Source organism: Penicillium argentinense, assembly GCF_028826775.1.
Source record: "Penicillium argentinense strain IBT 30761 chromosome Unknown utg000009l_segment0_segment0, whole genome shotgun sequence".
In the NCBI taxonomy this organism is placed as follows: Eukaryota; Fungi; Ascomycota; class Eurotiomycetes; order Eurotiales; family Aspergillaceae; genus Penicillium; species Penicillium argentinense.
In genome coordinates, this window is record NW_026622668.1 from 5331125 (window position 1) to 5350786 (window position 19662).

General features: G+C 50.5%; 9 protein-coding genes across 9 annotated transcripts; 3 read left to right on the top strand and 6 right to left on the bottom strand.

Annotated features, from left to right (window-relative positions):
* Nucleotides 1-60: 60 nt before the first annotated feature.
* N7532_009567 (GNAT family N-acetyltransferase) lies at nucleotides 61-913 on the bottom strand (the record flags this gene model as incomplete). The annotated part of the gene is made up of 3 exons (XM_056622058.1): nucleotides 61-99; nucleotides 160-729; nucleotides 797-913. 3 exons carry the CDS (start codon nucleotides 911-913, stop codon nucleotides 61-63), a joined length of 726 nt encoding a protein of 241 aa, XP_056472864.1.
* Nucleotides 914-1891: 978 nt separating this feature from the next.
* On the bottom strand, nucleotides 1892-3529 carry zrfC (putative ZIP Zinc transporter; the record flags this gene model as incomplete). Its single annotated transcript, XM_056622059.1, has 4 exons — nucleotides 1892-2656; nucleotides 2713-2947; nucleotides 3003-3248; nucleotides 3303-3529. 4 exons carry the CDS (start codon nucleotides 3527-3529, stop codon nucleotides 1892-1894), a joined length of 1473 nt encoding a protein of 490 aa, XP_056472865.1.
* A 676-nt stretch (nucleotides 3530-4205) lies between these two features.
* aspf2 (major allergen Asp F2) lies at nucleotides 4206-5175 on the top strand (the record flags this gene model as incomplete). The annotated part of the gene is made up of 3 exons (XM_056622060.1): nucleotides 4206-4575; nucleotides 4627-5084; nucleotides 5134-5175. 3 exons carry the CDS (start codon nucleotides 4206-4208, stop codon nucleotides 5173-5175), a joined length of 870 nt encoding a protein of 289 aa, XP_056472866.1.
* Nucleotides 5176-7204: 2029 nt separating this feature from the next.
* Nucleotides 7205-7867, bottom strand: N7532_009570 (uncharacterized protein; the record flags this gene model as incomplete). Its single annotated transcript, XM_056622061.1, has 1 exon — nucleotides 7205-7867. The coding sequence occupies one exon, from the start codon at nucleotides 7865-7867 to the stop codon at nucleotides 7205-7207; it is 663 nt and encodes a 220-aa protein (XP_056472867.1).
* Nucleotides 7868-9337: 1470 nt separating this feature from the next.
* N7532_009571 (transcriptional regulatory protein C1F7.11c) lies at nucleotides 9338-11571 on the bottom strand (the record flags this gene model as incomplete). The annotated part of the gene is made up of 3 exons (XM_056622062.1): nucleotides 9338-10324; nucleotides 10386-11071; nucleotides 11124-11571. 3 exons carry the CDS (start codon nucleotides 11569-11571, stop codon nucleotides 9338-9340), a joined length of 2121 nt encoding a protein of 706 aa, XP_056472868.1.
* A 300-nt stretch (nucleotides 11572-11871) lies between these two features.
* On the bottom strand, nucleotides 11872-12774 carry N7532_009572 (oxidoreductase, short chain dehydrogenase/reductase family; the record flags this gene model as incomplete). Its single annotated transcript, XM_056622063.1, has 1 exon — nucleotides 11872-12774. The coding sequence occupies one exon, from the start codon at nucleotides 12772-12774 to the stop codon at nucleotides 11872-11874; it is 903 nt and encodes a 300-aa protein (XP_056472869.1).
* Nucleotides 12775-13786: 1012 nt separating this feature from the next.
* On the top strand, nucleotides 13787-15425 carry N7532_009573 (Major facilitator-type transporter ecdD; the record flags this gene model as incomplete). The annotated part of the gene is given in 8 exon segments (XM_056622064.1): nucleotides 13787-13993; nucleotides 14015-14249; nucleotides 14306-14334; nucleotides 14383-14847; nucleotides 14872-14919; nucleotides 14934-15096; nucleotides 15153-15352; nucleotides 15420-15425. 8 exon segments carry the CDS (start codon nucleotides 13787-13789, stop codon nucleotides 15423-15425), a joined length of 1353 nt encoding a protein of 450 aa, XP_056472870.1.
* A 151-nt stretch (nucleotides 15426-15576) lies between these two features.
* On the bottom strand, nucleotides 15577-16821 carry N7532_009574 (uncharacterized protein; the record flags this gene model as incomplete). Its single annotated transcript, XM_056622065.1, has 5 exons — nucleotides 15577-15977; nucleotides 16036-16104; nucleotides 16158-16241; nucleotides 16293-16369; nucleotides 16433-16821. 5 exons carry the CDS (start codon nucleotides 16819-16821, stop codon nucleotides 15577-15579), a joined length of 1020 nt encoding a protein of 339 aa, XP_056472871.1.
* Nucleotides 16822-17325: 504 nt separating this feature from the next.
* N7532_009575 (uncharacterized protein) lies at nucleotides 17326-19567 on the top strand (the record flags this gene model as incomplete). The annotated part of the gene is made up of 4 exons (XM_056622066.1): nucleotides 17326-17408; nucleotides 17464-17857; nucleotides 17908-18103; nucleotides 18147-19567. 4 exons carry the CDS (start codon nucleotides 17326-17328, stop codon nucleotides 19565-19567), a joined length of 2094 nt encoding a protein of 697 aa, XP_056472872.1.
* Between the last annotated feature and the right edge of the window lie 95 nt (nucleotides 19568-19662).

The window sequence follows — 19662 nt, forward strand, 5'->3', positions numbered from 1 at the left end:
TGAATCGTTCCGTTCGCTCTCACAGATGCCTCTTCGATGCAGAAAAATATCAAACAAACATCAGGACTTGATCTTCGGGAAACGGATCATGCAATAGAGCTGCAAGAAGAATTCATCAGTTACCAGGCAACGCAGCAATTCACGATAGAATTGACTTACCTTGCAAACATCCCCTTTATCCGCACATTCAATCTCCCGCACGAGTTCGAATCCCATCTTTTCGTAAATAGTCACGTTGGGATACCCCTTCGAGCTCTCCAGATAACACGGCATCCCCTCACGATCCGCTCTTTCCATCACACTCTCCATCAGTCGCTTCCCGATGCCCATGCCGCGAGCCTGAGAGCTGACACCAACCATGTTGCAGAAGTAATATCCGCGCGGATCAGTCCAGAGAGAATCGTGCGCCTCTTGCTGAACCTCTTTCCAGATCCAGTATCGGGAGAGATTCAGCCCTCCACGACCGAGGAAGCGGACGTTGTTCTTGAACTGGCGGAATGAGAGAAGCCAGCTTTGGGCCCAGATAGACCAAGGTTCTGGGGTTGATGATGGTTGGGGCGAGTACCACCAGCCCACGCCGACGATAGTGCCGGATTGGAGCTGGGCTTCGCGGTCGATCTTCTGGTCGGTTGTTGCGCGGGTCACTTTGGCGACGGAGATGGGGCAGTAGCAGTTGATTCCGTACTCGAAGTGAGCGGCCAGCGATGCCGCATTTCGCTGAATGTTGAACTGTGTCAGGTGAGTATCAGTTTCCGGGGATGATGTGTTGTTCACTGTGGGGGTGGGTCTCGTGTACCTTGGAAGGGTCGTTAAAGGCCCATCGGAAGTAAGGGTCGTCGGAAAAGGCCTTCTGCACGCACTCTACGGCACCGGGTATATCTGCCTTTGCCAGCGGGACGATCTCGATTGCCATGGTGACGATGGATGGACGATGCTGCGTCGAAGTCTGGCCACTACAGTTTTGCACAACACGAGGGCGGTAGATTCAGAGGTCAGGTTTGGAAACTCGCGTATTGTTTCTACTGGAGCGGCGAATGGGCTGCGAGAGCGATATAGTATAAGAATGTGAATGGTGTCGTAGTGGGTAGAGAGATAAAACCGCCATCTAAGAAGACTTGATGTGGCCTAGATCCACAGGTTGAGGTAACACGGAGAGAGGGAAAGGAGAGAACGAGGTCTATGGGGGCGTTGAGACGAGCCAAAGGTTGCGAGGCTTGTAATTGTCAAGTGAACTTATTTCCTATGAGTTTCAGGAGAGAGGAGCAAAGGAGAGGAGAGGGCCAGGGCTCATATAGCGGTTCCCATCATACTCCACTGTCCCTCCCCCAGGCAGCTCTTATCAATTCTTAGAGTCCACTGCGTCTCACTAGCCCGAATAGGCAGCTCCACCCGTCTCTTCTGAGTTGCTGGCCACGAATCAATTGTCACACGGTAGGACTGCACCCTGCACTGTGACCACACATAGTTCTCGGAAGCACCGAGAGTAAGCGTCAGCCGTCACGAACAGCTATAATACCGCCCAATACAGGGAGGCACGCGTAGAGGGTCAGAGTCTACTGAGATAAACCCATGCAATCTGCTGCATCGCCGATCTCCGTGGTCGCCAAAACGCGGGGGTCGGTTGGGCGATGTGGAGAGGCTATGCGCAATCGGGCAGGTTGTCGCGGTTAGCGACGGGCATTGGCCGTCCAAGCGGGTCTCTTATCGCGGATGACTGCCCTGGAAAGACTGGAAGAGTGAAGATTGACAGCAATCTTGGTAAAAAAGATAGGTCGAGGAACCATATACTAGCAGTAGATCATAAGGTACTAGTAGGGGGTATTTTTATATACACATAGCTTAATCCTAACCCTCGTGGCGATGGATCTCGGTTGCGGCAACCGAGATCCGCTTAGGCCCATTTACCCAGCAGGCCCATCAACACCAGTCCGCTCACCAGCGCAACTCCTCCTGTCAGCACCTTGCTCAGTGCTGCATCCAGCATCTCGCCGCCCTCAATCACCCAGTCACGCGCCCACATATCCACCACACCCACCCAGACAAGAATCCCCGCAGACAGCGCATCCAATGTGCCCAGGGCGATCAGCGTGCTCCGTTCGTTGCCGTTGAAGGAGTTTAACACGCCCAGTCCGATAGCCATGCCAATCGGAGTGATCAGAGCAAAGGCGCCCGCCATGATCGCTTTCAAGGGGAATATGCCTCCCGAGAGCGTCGAAATCCGGGCACCCAATGCCAGACCTTCGAAGAATTGATGGAAGACAATGACGACCAGCAATGTCTTGTAGAACGAGTCGCCAGCGACAACCAGAGTCAGTCCAATCAGGATACTGTGGAAGAGAACGCCCGCTTCCATGACCAACACGGAGAATTTTGTGTCGGGCTTGGTGGGATCCGCACCGTGCGAATGCCCGAGGTGAGCGATCGTGGGGTGCTGGGGTGATTGAGAGCCGTCTTTGCGCGACTCCTCCTGGCAGCCGGAGGCATCGGAGCAAGTGGCATCTGTTTTTTGACCCCGGGAGACGATGATCCGGTGACCAACGTACTCGAATAGGAAGGCGAGGAAAATGCCGGCCATGACGACGGCAGAAGTGGTGGCTTCATAGTCGAGTTCGCCGAGGCATTCATTTGTGAACATGAGATTGGCATGCGTGTAGAGCTATGCGCTGTTAGTCCTCCGCATGACAGTGGATGGGAAGTGAAGGGCGTGCTTACATGGACAAATGCGGTCGCAATGATGATACCCGTTCCGAATTGCTTGATGATGGTCATCACGACGGAATTGACAGCTGCGAAGGGCAGTCTAGCCAGCAGGATAGGGGCAAAGACACCGATGGCACTGGTCACAAGAACCACGAACAGTGTTCCGATTCGCAACGGCACATCATAGTCTCGAGACTGGATCCCGCACGACTGGCTTGATTCCGACTCTCCTGCGCCCACGCAGTGCCTGAGAGAACACTGAATTAGCAAAATGTTTTGCTAGCAGGGGTATGCAAACTCACTCGACTCCCGCATGGAAGTGACAGTCTTGCCCTCCTGAAGATTCCGACTCTTCATGGTTATGGCCATGATCATGCTCACTGCTCTCGCTGGAATGATCATGTTCACTGCTCTCGCTGGAATGATCATGTTCACTGTTCTCGCTGGAATGATCATGCTCACTGCTCTCGCCGGAACTCTCACTTTCATGCTCGTGGGCTTCTTCCTTTTCGATCAACGCCTCATTTCCGTCCGAATCCATGCAGTATCTGTCGAGTGCATTTGTTAGGATTTGCACGATATGGAATAGTGAAAGGACTTACGTTTCGCTCCCGTGAGAATGACACCCGGTATACTGCGCCGGGATGCCGCCCGTTGGTGTCGAGGTCGCAGACACAAGAACTTCCTCGCCATCTCCATCAATGCAGTAAATTTCACTTCCGTGGGAGTGGCATCCTGTGATAGTAGATGAATTGCTGGTGGTCGTTGCGGTCGCGGCATACGCCTTCGCGAGGCTGAGGAATAGGAGGAGAGATTCGGAGATACGCATCGTGCAAATGGACAACGAAAAAGGACCACACTTCGAAGAAGAAGAAGAAGAAGAAGAAGAAGAAGAAGAAGAAGAAGAAAATACAAGGGCCAGATACCCTCGGAGTTGATTAAGACAAGTGTGAATTTCGAGGAGAAATATTCGTCTCTCTATAAAGCCCTCCGATCAGGGACTAAATGCAAGCCCTTCGGTGACCCTTCCAAGCTGACCATCGCCAAGCGGAAAAGACCCTCCCCGACCCCCGCCAAGAGAGCGCAGTGAGTACCTGATGAGGCCATCCCTCTCGGCAGGAACCACTTTGGCAGTGCTTGTTCTCTCAAGGTCCCCAATTCCAAGCATCTTGGCAAAGCTCCGCTTGTCTTGGTCCTTGGCATCGGAGATATGTTCTGTGTCCCGCGGAGGAAATCGGCCGTGCCCAGAGCACTACCATCAAGGTACCCGCTTGGCATATCTAGCGTTGGACGTCATCAGGAAATTTTCTTTCGCGAACATCTTTGCGATATTTTCTGAGTACACCTCGCGTAACGAGGCGCAAGGTCTCCATGCGCACTTGGCGATGCTTGGAAATGGGTACCTTTGGATAGCGAAAGAGATTTGACTTTTTGAACTGCTATAAAAGAAACCATGTGGCTCCATGCATTTCATAGTACATACTGTGCATATTGTTTCGTTCATGATGTTTGCATCTTCAATCAAGTCCATCTTTCTACTCGCAGCTGCGGCAGTGGCACTGCCAACTTCAGGGTCTAACCAAACAAAGCCTTTTATTTGGGACGGTGGTGCCGTTAGTCAATTTCCCATCCACTCCAGCTGCAATGCAACCCAGCGCCGTCAGATCGAGGTAGGGCTAAGCGAGGCTGTGTTCCTGGCGGCTCATGCCCGAGACCACATTCTGCGGTGGAGAAACGAAAGCGAAATCTACAGAAAATATTTCGGCGACAGTCCCTCCATGGAGCCTATTGGTGCTTATGATGTGGTAGTCAACGGCGATAGAAAGCACTCCCTCTTCCGCTGCGATAATCCCGATGGAAACTGTGATATTGAAGGTATGGCTTCAGATACCAAGACGTCATTAACTATGTTCTAATTACTTCAAGACTATGCCGGTCACTGGCGAGGTGAGAATGGCACGGACGAAACTGTCATCTGCGACTTGAGCTATGAGACCCGCCGTTCCTTGTCCACTATGTGCTCCCTTGGGTATACCGTCTCCGGATCCGAAACAAATACGTTCTGGGCCTCGGATCTTCTGCACCGGCTCTTCCATGTTCCAACCTTCGGTCAAAACCATATTGACCACTTTGCGGATGGATATGAGGAGGTAGTCGATCAGGCAATCGAGAATGTGACACTCTCTACGCATGATTCTGAGACGCTCCAGTACTTTGCGCTGGAGGTTTATGCCTACGACATTGCCGTGCCGGGTGTTGGCTGCCCTGGAAAGCAGCATGAACACGAACACAGCTCTGAGAATTCGAGCTCTCAATCTACCTCGACGTCTGCAGGCACATCGGCAGCTACCGAGGCCGCTACCACCACTTCTGATGCCCCGAAGGTGTGTCTATTCCCACCCCGTTAAATCAATAATAGTCTAATAAGAGCAGAACTGTCATACACACGAGGGCGGTGAGCTTCACTGCACCTAGATTTGAAAGACATGGAGACCCTGTCCTGAAGAGTCTCTATGACTAACGGTGATTTGAAGTGAGAAAGTGTCCCAAATATCCCTAGCTTAGAATGATTGAAAAATAGGATTAGGAGTGGTGATATTAGGTGACTGTTCAGATGACTGTAATGCCCGAATTGTATGGTGGCCAGATTGAGGTACAAAAGCCCTGTCTTTTTCAAGGTCAACTCTTACACTGGACTGAATGCCTGTTGGCTGCTCCTTGGATGACCCTGGGTACAATGGTTTATCAAGGTGGTGTGAGTCTGTGAACATATCTTTTACCGTGACTTGAAAACTTGTCTGTGTTCGAGGAAAGGAACACTTGTGAAACTGCCAGTGTAGATTCGGATCACTACAGTCTAGATAATCACATGTCTGTTAGTGTCTAACCATTTCCTCCGAAGCACCGTCATGTGACCCGTCTCTATATTCTCTTATCTCCGTCGGTAGATTATATTTCTGGCCGATATTGATTTACTTTGTGGTTCCAGGACAATAAAAACGAGCCTTTCAATCAGGTAGGTGACCGGGTATATGACTGGGAAGGTATTAGTCGAGTATAAGCCCGAATCATCCTAATTGATCACATGAGGCTAGGGAGTATGAGGCGAACCATGATATAAACAGTACCTCACGTGACAAATACAGATGCAAATAAAAGCATCTGTCGGACTTTCGGATATCGGTATCGACTAGTACTCGTGAGGGCAAATTGAACCATCCCAGCGATCGATTGATTGACTGAAGAACTATCTGTCGGCTCCCGTTCAGGATGCCATCTATTCAGGGGTTTTTAATGTGTTACAGCGCTGCTTTTCCGAGAATACCCGATTACCATACAAAACAGGTAGGAGATTGGGTATCTGCTGAATCATCCTGCTCCTGATTGTAATATCAGTCTCCGATCGACAGCATCTTCTTACCCTTCTTAACTTTCCACGCCTGTTTACCGTCAAAATGACACCTCCAATATCCTTTTTGGGTCAAATTCCAATGACTCATATCAATCAACCAGGGAAGCTCATTACTCCTGGCCATCCCGGAGAGACACCTGCGGAGGCCGCTTCGTACAAGCCGAAGGAGCTCGATGCATACCAGATCCTGACAAAGCACGAATTGGCCTCTGATTTACGCCGAATCTTCTGGAGCGCCACAATAAGACAGTCCAGGTCTAGTACCTGGCAGTTTCATGACACGCCGTCTAGGAAGTTGTTCTGAGGCTGCAGCTGGGTGATCACTCTGGCAAGGCTACCAATTTTTGGAAGTCAGTTGCAGACGTGCGCGAGCGGAATTATCTTCGCTCTCTTTCAAAGAATCATTGATGCGAGTTGTCTTTCTCTTCTGCTGTTGGGTCGTAACTAACCAAGGGAATACTTAGGAAACTCGAATAAGTTAACATCTTACCCGGAGCTTTGAACGCCCAGAATTTAGTCTGACACTGCGAAACCAAACTCCGTTAGTGAATGCTTTTTTTTTGTGTGAAAGGAAAAAGTAAAGCAAAGAAATATAACGAGTGAGCTAACTACGCTATACTTTTGCTTGTGGGTTGGGTTCCGCAATGTGATCCGCTACGATCAAGACACTTTGGGGACGCTTGGTTCCCCACGTTTGCCCTTGTGAACGGTACTCGATGACGACAGGCTCATTCATGGAGGACGACTGGGATGGAGATGCCTCGGACTGGACATGGAAAAAATTTTTGCTGCTCTGAGCAGTCTCTCTTTTCTCCCCTGATGCTCCTAACTTTTCATATCTGTCACTCCCCAGTTGAGTTATTAGCAATTCAGCGTCTTCGAAAGGAATATACATTCTGAAGTTACCATCCGAAGCCTTGTTCTCCAGTCTTCTAGCGTGCTACTCAATAAATATTTGCAAGGACTTGTATTGCAACCTAGTTGCGCCCGAAAGCTAGCGGATTGATAAAGATTGACTATTCACACGATTCTGGCCATGGCAAATGGCACCTGTGACCTGACTATCCACTCTCAGATGACTATCCATCTAATTCAAGACCAGTCGAGGCTCTTCCAGTAATCGGCAATGGGCTTCGGGCCCCAAGTCAACTTGTCGGCGGCACCAGGAATTACCTGGATTCTCACATATTGAGATCCCTTGAAGACATAGTGCTCACCGTCGACCTTGGCGTTGGGAACTGGAATAGCGGCATCAATCGCATCAAACCCAGCACTCGTGAGACCTGGCCACTGGTCAATCAGAGTGTAAGGGCCGTAGATGATCTTATCTTTGCTAAAATCAAACCGGGCCGAGTGCGTTCCAGAGAAGAGATACGTCTCAGTCGAGTTTCCGGGAAGATTGATAGCGGCATCAATCGTATCGAAGGGAGTCCCGGCAAGGCTCTTCCACTTGTCGGTAATCTTGAGGGGTCCTTCAAGGACGGTGTCCTCCGCTCCGGGGCTGAACTTGATGCGGATAACACGGGCGCCGAAGAAGAAGTAGAATTCGTCTTTGGTCCCCTGAACGGCAACGGCGGCATCGACTCTGCCAAATCCGGCCTTAGTAGTCGCGGGCCAGTAGTCTTTAATCTGTTTGGGCCCAAAGACTATCTCCTCATAGTTGCCGTACGAGGTCCATTTGACCCGAGCGTAGCGTCGGCCGGAGAAGAAGTAGCCTTGATCGTTCGATGGGTGGACAATTGCGGCATCGACCATTTTGCTGGGTTTAAGTCAGATAGGTTTGGGTGAAAGTTGATTTGATAGATGATAGAGATCTTGTTGGAAGTCTGGAAATTCGATTCCATGGGGAGAAATGGCCTTATTTATAGCTTTTGAAACGTAAGACCTTGCCACTTTTCCACAAAGCCAAAAGTCGGTCAAGAGTATTGGCATCATGAGCGTATGAATTTGCATCTTAGGGCGCTCTTCTCAATCTACTGTGTTACCTGGCTATGGTGGTCTAGAATACTGTGTCAAGGCCAACCATTCTTGGGGAACTTGCATCATTCTGTTCAATGGCATCATGTTATTCAAACACTGACTTTTATTGCGTAACACGTAGCCTATCTGCATCTCCCGCAAGATTGGCTGCTGATCAGCAGTAGTACCATGTAGATCTTTCTTCCCATTGGGAAGTGTGGTGTCGATTACTCCCAGCATTACGACTTTTTCTACTGCCTATCATACTCATTGCGTGCTGGTATACATGAATAAATACCTCATGCTTGATAAAATTGAAGAAATTCTGAAACTATTGCTTTTGATGGCGTGCTTCTCTCACAGTGGGCTAGGATTATTGACGCAATTGCATCCTGTATAGGCTGCATCAGCCAAAAATCAAGAACAGCAAATTGATTCTGCATACGAGAGGCAAGGCTAGACCGATGCAAGCTGCGCATCTCATCATTTCCATTTGGTAATTGCATGGAGCTGAGCTACCAAGTCCAAGATCTAGGGCAGTGGCGTTCATCTTGCCACGCACGTCTATCTCATGCTTTGAAAAAAAGTAAGCATAAGGTGATGTAGTTTTCAAACTTCTTGTATGCACTCCAGCCCTACTTGTAATACATGAATCTCTGCCATTGTTGGTGAATTGATAGGCACAGCGATTGCCCCACACAAGCTCATTGGCAGCTTGTGACACAAGACATTAATTACTTCCTAGGAATCGCATCTAAAAGTCTGGACTATAGATATCGAGGCTATTTTAACGCATGCGGACCGGCCCGCGTAGTGGAAGTAAAATTGCGTGTGGAGTAGTCTTCCAGCCATCCCAACGACAGACGTGGCTAGCTGAAGTGGGCCAAGGGGGAATGCGGTCGGACCGTTGGTGCATTTGTACAACGTCGTCTATAGACTCCCCGCTTTTAATGGCGTCCCAGAGGCCAATCATCTGTACAAAATCGCCAGGTTGAAAAGAACAGCGTGAAGATCGGCGAGGGAGAGGGCGGGCTGCGACACCCCTTGTGCGACCTGTCCTTCACCATGCAGAGCAGAAGCTACCCCGCAGGACATCGCAAAGCTCTCCGATAATCTGCTGTACTTGAATTTTAGTTGGATGTGGCGTGAAACGGATTCAAACGCTCCTAATTCATGTAATATGTGGTCTCTCAGTGCTCGATAGCTGATTTTCATCGCCTTGGGATGATCCTGGCATTTCCATAGCCAAGTAGTATAAGCAGACAATCACAAAAATGAATTGCGCATTGAGGTAGAGTCAGCAACTCGTTGCGGAACATCCCCATAATCAACCCAGTCATTAAAAAGCAAGTCAAGTGGCATATTCCCCTTAAAGTCAAGCAACACCTCATTCATAAACGTGCGCAAGTTCGGATCACCCGTATCATCATTGACCGCAGGCTGGCCTTCATCTCCAAACGCCAAATAATTCTCACTCAAAGGATCCATAAAGCCAGAGACATCCTGTGGAAAGGCATCAACAGAAGGGTTGGGCACCTCCGGGTTATTCAAACTCAATAGCAGGTAGGCATCGGGATCTAGTCCCGAGTTCAGTGTCGGCAGAGATTGGAACCGGCTACAGATTCGATCGAGCAATTCTAGACACCGGCCCGCGGAAATGCTCCGCTCGGCTAGTGCTCGTAGACAATCTCGTGCCTTGAAGATTGAATGATGCCATTGCGGGGGTTCTTGGTCTGACTCGAAATGGTTGCTTTTTCCGAGGAACCCGACCAGCACTACTAATGTTGCCTGCAGCAGGAAGTAGGTGGTGTACCAGATCAGACCCTGGTAGAGCGAGACCTTGTGCATCATGCAGAAGGTGGCGATATCATGGATGCTTTCCATGGCGACATCGAGGCATTTTTCTTCGGCGTTGAATCGTGTTGGGAGGAAGGCGTGATATTTCTGACTGCCTCGCCACAATAGAATTCGGAGGTTCTGCTCTTTGAGGTGGAGCACGAATCGAGGCCCTTCCCACCAGGATGGAACTTCTGTTGCGCTGAAGTAGCTGGGAAGATTATTTCGCCAGTCGGATAGGTCTCGCTCGAGTGATTCGGCTAGGCGGTATTCGATCCTTGAACCGGCTGTCTTTGCGAGTAGGTACTCGTGGTAGATTGCGTCAGCTATTTTGGCAAGCTTGGCTTGGCTGATGATTGCTGAATAAGTTGTTGGGTAGTGGACTTCTTCGGGGACTGAGAAGCTCAGCGGAAGGTCCTGCGATATCACATATGTGTCAGTACATCTCAGAGGATGCCATGGCAATGGGTAATCATACCTTGTCATCTATATTTCGAGGAAGGTTGATGTCAATGAAGCCATCAGCCATAGTAGGTGGTCGGCCGGTGGTGATGTTGAAACCACTCTCAAAACAATATATTGTCCAGAATAGCTGTCGACGTCTCTCGTGTCCAATCGTGTTCTTCGCGCCGGCCGGCTCCCGATGCAGTCCAATTCCGAGGGCCATTCGGTACGCCAGCCCGACAAAATTGTACCCAGTGTTTGTCCTGTCCCTCTTCTGCAGATAATTGCCCATAAGCAAAAAGGCCTGCACCGTTTCCACAACGCCCGACTCCAGCATCTGTAATGACAGACTCGCTCTGGCAGCGGTATAGTAGTTGGACCTCGCATGCTCTGACTCTCTGCTCGAGGCCCAATGGCCAATGGCAAGGACCATGTAGTAGTTAACTCGCCATGGGGAATGTGAGATTCGGTGCTGTTGCCCCGTGGCGACGCGATCTCGGAAGGATTTCTCGTGCAAGACCGGGTAGTAGATGTGGTAGAGGTGGAAGTAGGCATCGATTAGGTTGCTTGCCACGTACGACATGCTCAGATCGGGAGGCTCCGGGGGTGTCAGCCGGGTCTGGTAAGGCCTTCGTTGTGCCTTGCGTTGTCGTCTCTGTCGAGTCATATGTGTCATCGAGGAATCGAGCTCCTCTAGCAGTCGAGATCCCGAGCTGCTTCCTACAATCTAAAGTCAGTGAGATTTCTGCTATCCGTTGCACATTGGACTCACCCAGATACCCAGAATCGGTCGTCGACAGCGTAGCCATGCCATCGGTCGCCATACTATCATCCCAATTCGACGATTTATCCTCAGGCGACAAAGACCCCTCGTGCCACTCATAACTATCCGGAGTGGACTCGTTCACTTCTTCTAGAGGCTGGGGCTGGGCAATCTGCGCCTCGGCCCGACTCTCCAGCGCCGAATCTATATTCAGATCTGGATTGAGCGAGCGCAGGAGGGCTCGGAGCTGAGTGCACCGACGCTCGGCGGCATCGAGATTCTTCCGAGTCAACGGCGTCCGTGAGGGCGGGCCTTCAAAGCTGCAAATCTTGCCGGTTTTCTCGCAGAAGGAGCAGTTGCCGGCCTCGCTGCCTTGCAGACAGCGGCTCTTGCGCTTTTGGCAGTTCACGCAGGCACGGGCGGCGGGTGCGAGGGGTTTGCGAGCCTGCCGGTGCATCGTTTTCTGTTTGGATGATCGTTTGCTAGTCATTGTCGTCCGTGCTAGTATCGATCACAACGATCGGTCCCACACTGCATCGGGATGGGCTTCGAAGGGCGCGTTGCTGGATGTCGTCATGGCCAGTCGATGGTCGGAGCACAGCCGGCCGACGCCCTCACCAAAACCATCCGCCGATTTGTATACACCATCCCATTTGGACTAATAGTATTCTCTAGGTCAGTGTTGAGATAAAAGATAAAAATTGTCTAATTTATTTGCCTTATAGAAGAAAAAGTATTTCTCGAGTTGGTATGCGTTTTACAGCACAATCGCGCCGCCATCCACCACAATATCCGAACCATTGATATACGAGCCTGCACTGCTAGTCAGCAGCACAATGGTACCAGTCAACTCGGACGGGCTGCCCATTCTACCGCTAGGATTGCGCTCAGCCCAAATCCGCCGATGGTCGGCAATGCCATCACCCTCATTCAAAATTGTATCCATATACCCGGGGCTCACACTGTTCGTGCGAATGCCGTACCTCGCCCACTCCGCCGCCAGACAGCTCTTGAGCATGAGGAGCGCCGACTTGCTGACATTGTACGCCACCTGCGGCTGAGGGAAGTTGACTCGATGAGCAGAAATAGATGCGACGAACGTAATCGAGCCTCCGGTGCCTTGCTTCACCATCTGTCGAGCCGCGGCTTGCGCGCAGATGAAAGAGCCGGTCGTGTTGATATCTAGGACTTTCCGCCACTGTGAGACGGGCATCTCGAGGGTCTCTACGCAGCCCACAACTCCCACGAAACAGACTAACGTGTCGACGGAGCCTAGGAGACGAGCTGTCTCCGCGACGGCGGCGTTGACCTCATCTTCAGCGGTCACGTCGACTTTCTGGGAGTGGATTTTGGCGTTCGGGAATTTCGCTTGCATTTGCGCGATTTCCTGCTTCGAATTGTCGGGGTTGATGTCGAAGATCATTAGGCCCTGAAGGCCGTGCTCGAGCAGGGCGTCGCAGGCGTGTAGGCCGAGGGTGCCTGCGCCACCGGTGATAATCGCGTTCCCGCGTACGGAAAATCGTTGCTGGGCGCCGTCGGCGGGGTTTGTTGCGAGGGGTGCGGTTGGCGCGGGGGTCATCGAGGAGGGGCTGCCGTCACTGAAGACCATCGAGGGTATCACACGGGCTGTGAGGGCCTCGCGGCCTGGAAGTTCGGCCATGTTGGGAGAGGAGAGAAGAGGTATCAAAGGAGAAGGAGGAGGGAAGTAAATAGGAGGGAAGGAAGTAACGAAGAAAGGGGTGGACAGAGAAAAATTATCGAGAGACCTCAAAGCTACTCCGAGAACACAGCGGGGATGGTAGGTGCATGCACAGGATAAGTACTCAGCCCCCGATTCCACACTGCCTGTACCCATCGGCTGATCGAGAGAGCTGTCGGCCAGTTGTGTTCCGATGGAAAACCTAGCCTTTTCTGCGATGGTACCTCATAACTACTGCTCGTAGTATTACCTCCAGCAGTAATAGTAATACCGAAAATATACTTGTATGCTCTGATGAAGGCCGACGCAAAGCTCCACCCATCGGGACACTGTCGACCGATGGCGATAGTCTCGTCTGGGCAGCTGCTGTTCCTTGAACTCGTCCGTCAATAGTTGGAGTGATGCGAGCCGACACACGCCAGCCGGGGTTTTGTGGAGACGCTAGTCCCCAGACGCTAGTCCCCAGTTTCCCCAGACCTGCTCGAATCGGCATATCCAATCTCGGCCATATAACGGAGATGGCCTCCTACGTTTGGCCTCGGGAAATGGTACATGATGTATCAATCGATCGACTGACTTCCTTTTGTTCTAAATTCCCGGGAACGCCTTCACAATGGTTGCACCGGCTCCTACGGTGATGCCGGTTAGTCATGTCCCTTTCACTAGACGATTTTGAATACTGACTGCAATGCTTGCTAGGCTACCGAGGAATTATCCAGCAGCCGTATATTTTCTTTTTGGCTTCCTTTGCTAGTATTGGTGGCATGCTCTATGGGTAATTAGGACCTACCAAGCTACTACGTGAACTGCTTCTGATTTAGTTCCAACATCAGATATGACCAGGGAATCATCAGCGGTGTCCTAGTAATGAACAACTTTGTCGCCCACCTAAATTTATTTCGAGTTCCTTGGCTAAACCTCTCAATTCAAACAATTCCCCGTTCTCTCCTCAAACGCCACTCTCCAAGGATGGATGGTCTCCGTCCTGACCCTCGGAGCAATGGTCGGCGCATTCGCAAACGGCCCCATCGCCGACCGTCTTTCTCGCCGCTGGTCAATTCACCTCGCTAACACCATCTTCCTGGTCGGCTCCATTATTCACGCTGCCGTAATCAATATTGTAATGATCTTCATCGGCCGATTCGTGGCTGGTTTGGCTGTTGGTCAACTGTCGATGATCGTGCCGCTCTATCTGAGTTAGCTGGCCCCTTCGAATCTTCGGGGTAGCCTCGTCTCGCTGCAGCAGCTGAGCATCACACTGAATATTATGGTTGCTTCCTGGCTCGACTATGGCACGCAGCATATTGGTGGGACGGGTGATGGCCAGTCTCCAGTTGCGTGGAGATTACCGCTTGCTCTGCAGTGTGTTCCCTCTTTGCTCCTAGCAGCTGGGACATCCTTTTTACCATATAGTCCGAGATGGCTATTGCTGAAAGGTCAGTTGGGACGCCTCCATTCGAAAGAGCGTATAATAATCTACACTTGTGAATAGACCGCGAAGAAGAAGCCCACGCAGCATTGGTACGCATCTAATGTGTCCCCGCAAACGACCCCCACATCAGACTAGAGCTCCTCGAAATCAAGGCGGCAGCTCAATTCAACAACGAAACAGTTGCTATTCTATATCCAAGCGCAAAGACAAATTTTGAACTCACCCTCGGACGATACAAGGCCTTGTTTATCACGAGTCACCTTCGACACCGTCTTGTAATCACCTATCTAATGCAAGTAATTCAGCAATTCACCGGAATCAACGCGATCATGTACTACGCACCAGAAATCTTCGAAAGCATCGGTCTTTCTGGAAACTCGGTGGATTTACTGGCAACTGGTGTGATTGGAGTAGTCAACTTTTTCTCGACCATTCCGGCGATTATGTTCATGGATCGCTGGGGACGCACGAAAGTTCTGATTGTGGGTGGAATTGGTATGTCGATCTCTCAGCTTATTGTGGGTACTATCTACGCAGTCTATAAGGACTCGTGGGATACGCACAAAGCTGCTGGCTGGGCTGCTGCTGTTTTTTTTTTGGGTGTATATCGCCAATTTTGCTTTTAGTATTTGATGTGTGAATTGGATTATTCCGTCCGAGATTTTTTCCTCCTGGTGTGCGAGCACAGGCAGTCGGACTCGCTATTGAAACGAACTGGCTGAGCAATGTGAGATATGCACCCTGTCCCTGGTCATGGACATGTCTAACTGATTTGATCCAGTTCGTCGTTGCTTTGATTATCCCGCGAATGCTCGCCAGCATCAAATTCGGAACTTTTTACTTCTTCCTTGGTGTGTCAAGACTTTTTTTATACTCTTGTCTTGAGTATAACTGCTAACTAAAATAGCATTCTGTCTTTTCCTTATTCTATGGGTGCTCTTCCTGGTTCCCGAAACGAAAGGCGTCGGCATTGTGGAAATGGTCAAGTTGTTCGGAGGTAGCCAGGGAGAAGCCGATGTGGCCCTAATGGCAGATATCAGAAGGAGACTTGGGATCGACTTGGGTGGTGCACCGGCATTGAAAGGGGCAGTTCATATAGGATCTAGGGTCAGTGCTAGCTCGAATGACTCTTGCATTACATTGCTGAATTTAGAAAACACTCACTTTGAGGCAGTTGTAAAGACCAGGGTACCTGGGATCTGAAAGTTCTTGTAAATAGCAAGAGGCTTGCCATGATAATATGTGTGCAGGTGTGTCATTAATTAGAATGGGTCGAGAGAATGCATGGTACAGCAATAAAGTTTTTATTCGTCTATTCCCTGCTTTTCAACTCAGGGCAAAACATATCCACCATCAATAAGCACATCACTACCGGTCATATATGTCGAGGCATCACTAGCCAAGTAGAGATACAGACCCTTAATCTCCTTGGTGTGACCCTGGCGTCCGAGGGCCGACATGCGGTAGGCCTCATTCACGCATGAGGGGCTGGCACCCATCTTGGTGTCGAAGAAGCCCGGCGAGACAATGTTCACACGGGCAAACTCCCGCCACTCCCGCGCAAGCGACTTTCCGAAGTGGGTGACGAAGGCTTTGGTGCCGTTATAGACGGGCTGGTCGGTGGGGACGTTGACGATGTGGGCGCTCATGCTGGAGGTGATGATGAGGTTGCCGAAGCCTTGGCGCCTGAAGACTTCGCCGACGAACTTGGAGCAGTGGACGATGCCGTCGACTATTTCGTTGGTATTAGTGCTTTGTTTCGTGGTAGGCTGAGCCGGGTTGATTCTTACCGTTGACCGACATCTGCTTGTGATACTCGTCCAGGGTCTGTTCGAGAATGGGCTTGGAAATGGCCATTCCTATTCAATATTAGCCATTGCGACAAGTAGCAATCATCGCGAATGCTACTTACCAGCGTTGGCGACAAAAATATCAATCCTACCAAAGTTCTCTACCACCTTGGTGATTGTGTTGCTCACAGAATTGGCGTTCGAGACTGAGATCTAATTAGCAATGCGTCGGGGAGAGGGCAGTTTGGTAGACTCACCGTCGACCTTGTAGGCAGAGGTCTTAATGTTATGAGCAGCGGTGAGCTCCTTGCCTCTGTCGACAGCGGCGTTGTTTCTGCATTCGTCAGTGTTCATGTCCACCGCGCAGACCGTACTTCCTAGGTAGTAATTCACTCACGAGTTATACCACAGCGCGACGTTGGCGCCTGCCTCAGCCATGGCTTCGGCGACAGCCAGACCAATTCCGTCGGACGCACCGTTGACGACCGCAACCTTGCCGCTCAGACTGAGTTGTTGGAGGACATTTGTAGGCGTGTTGGGGAACGGACGGGGATATCCTTCGCGGATCTTGCCGCAGTCTTCAAAGTTCATCGACATGTTGGAGGGGAGGGTTGGTAAGAGGGGAATAGGTTCTGAGATAAGGGTAAGTGAAATAAATTGCTGCGGTGAAGCCGGCCTCTTAAGAAAGCGGCGCACGCGCATCGGAGTTGCTGCGATTCCCCAGAAAGTCGGGGGACAAACGCCCGCATCGGCGCGCTGTCGCCCGACGATCCCCCACCTCAGCATGGCTCTGTGTACACCATGTGGTTCGCGTGGAATCGACATTAGTTCAGCGATTCGAACCCAGGTATGAGAAGGGCCTTGAAGACATCAGCACCTGGGAATACTAGAGCTACCTTAGGGTATTACCATGAGTGATCTTGCAAAAACTACTTGTAGAAAACTGGAGCTGCTAGTCCTATGCGTGTCCACTTGCCTCTGACCAGTATACTGTCACGGTATGAGATGTACTTCCATATCTTATTTTAGCTAGACATAGCTCACGAAACTGAATGCGATCCTATCTTTTCGTGTGAAACATGCAATATGTGAACATGCAATTCCCGTATATCTATCCAGGAAATCCTACTACATCCTTTACTGTACACTGATCAGCTGATGCTGTTAAAGGTGGGGCCGGGCCGGAGGATCGGAGCGGAGGGTCGGAGGGTCGTCTGCCACAGCACCATTCAATTCCAAAGTCACCTTCTCTCTTTCCGGGTATGTCCACAGTACTGAGCGCATCTCACCATGAATGATCGGCGAGTTCTTCCTCCCCCGAGCCGGCGTCGCGACAAACCGCAATTGTCATGTAATCTCTGCAGGCGAAGGAAGTAGGTCTTCCTAATCAAAATGTCTCCAAGTCCTTTCCATATTGATCTGTGACAGACTTCGATGTGATAGAGGCCAACCCTGCGGATCCTGTGTCCACCGCGATCTCTCTCATTCGTGCACATATCTGCTTCCCAACGCAAACGGACCCAGCCGTGTCAATCGGGAACAGCGATCGGGGACGATCTCGGGATTAACGGAGCGTATTGGGCAGCTGGAAGGACTGATATCATCTCTGGTAGATAATGCCAGCGATGGAAAGGCTGGTCAGACTGCAGGGCAAATGCCAATTAACCTGAATGAGGACATTCAGGGATCCACAAGAGCCAAGGCAGGAGCTAGGAGTGGTTCCCAGCCAAGCCAACCATCCGACTCCTTCGGCCATATATCGCTGCGGCATAGCAAGACCACTTACGTCGAAGACACTCACTGGACTGCAATTCTTGATGAGGTGAGTATGGTTGAACTCGTGTGCAGCCCATGATATCAATAATATTGCAGATGTCTGAGTTGAAGAGCTCTGCACGAGGTGAGGATTCTTCTGGCTCCCACCATGAAACCTCTCCAGGTCGCAGTTCAGACCTTCTCTTCTCTGACAGCCGACCTGCCAACCTTAAGGAAATCTTAAAGGGTCTTCCCTCCCGACAGGTTGCTGATAGGCTGGTGGCTTCATATTTCAGTTGCAAAATTCTTCCACGTATGTTTTTCACCTACTCTGCAGAAATTGAAAATCTAATGAGCATATCGAAACAGTGATCCACGGCCCGTCATTTTTAAGACATGTAAGAGAAAGATCTCCGTCCCAGCTTGGAAAACCTCTGACCATGAAACACAGTATGAAAAATTCTGGGAAAAGCCACTCGAGACCCCCATTATGTGGATCGGCAAGCTATATGGTGTGCTATGTCTCGCAATTCATTTCCAGTATCAAGCTACCCCCGGATTCGAGGTCTTCAAAGACCAGATCGAGGCCTACACGGAAAAGGTCAACCAGTGCTTGATACTAGGAAGGTATCAGGAGTGTCCGCCTGACACCATTGAAACACTCTGTTGCTCGCTCCATGCCCAGTTTCTTCAACGTGGCGACTCGCGAATGGACGACTTGATCTTTCTCGGCCTGGTTGTGCGAACGGCACAACGAATGGGTTATCACCGCGACGCATCCCACTTCCCCCATATTTCCCCCTTTCAAGGTGAAATGAGACGTCGTGTGTGGGCCCTCATCACCGATCTAGATACCCTAGTATCTACGCAAGTCGGGCTACCTCGAACACTACGAGAGTTCCAGTCTGACACTGCGCCACCACGTAACCTGCTTGATGAAGATTTCGATGAAGATACTACAGAGCTGCCTCCATCGCGACCGAGCTCATTCGAAACACCCTGCCAGTGGCTGGTAGTCAAGAACAAGCTTATCTCTATGTTTGGGATCATCACTGATTTTTCGACTTCGATTCAAAGGCCCGCTTATGGGGAGGTGATGCGGTTGGACAAGCTGGTCCGCGATGCGTATACGTCCAGCCCGCCGAATTTCTTGGAGAAACCACTGAATCGGTCTCTGATCGATAGCTCGGATATCATACTCCGTCGCATTCAATTGATACTTCTGCTTGAAAAGGCGTTGTGTGTCTTGCACTATCGATATCTTGCGCCTGCCAGAGTCGACGAGCAATTTGCGTATTCTCGAAATACCTGCATAGAATCATCGCTTCATATGTTGGAGTATCATTGGATTGTGGAGCAGGAAAGTAAATTTGGCGGGAGTCTTTTCGAACAGAGATGGAAAATTTCCACACCCTTGTTCAAGAGCCAGTGGATACTAGCAACCACTCTACTGTGCTTAGAGATGAACTATGATCTCTTGAATGAGTCGGCAGAGGACTCGAGGTGGATACCACTGACTGACAACACAAGAGAACGCATCGTACAGTGTCTTCAGAAGGCGTACCAGGTCTTTTCCCATTCGAAAGATGAGTTGGAAGACAGTAGCAAGACACTTCAAGCACTAAAGATTGTGTTTCAAAAAATGGGGAAACACTCGAATCATAAATATGGGACTGTGGACCCTGTCGAAAGTGCTGATAGGCCAGCAGATGTTGGTCGGGGTTCAGGTGTGACAACAAGTAACTTCTTTCCGAAATCCTCATTAGGATCTTACTGATACCCTCTGTTTAGCAGATACCGCACAGCCCAAATGTTCTTCGGCGACCGAACTGGAAAATGCAATGCTCTTGGACCAAGAGATGGAGATAACGC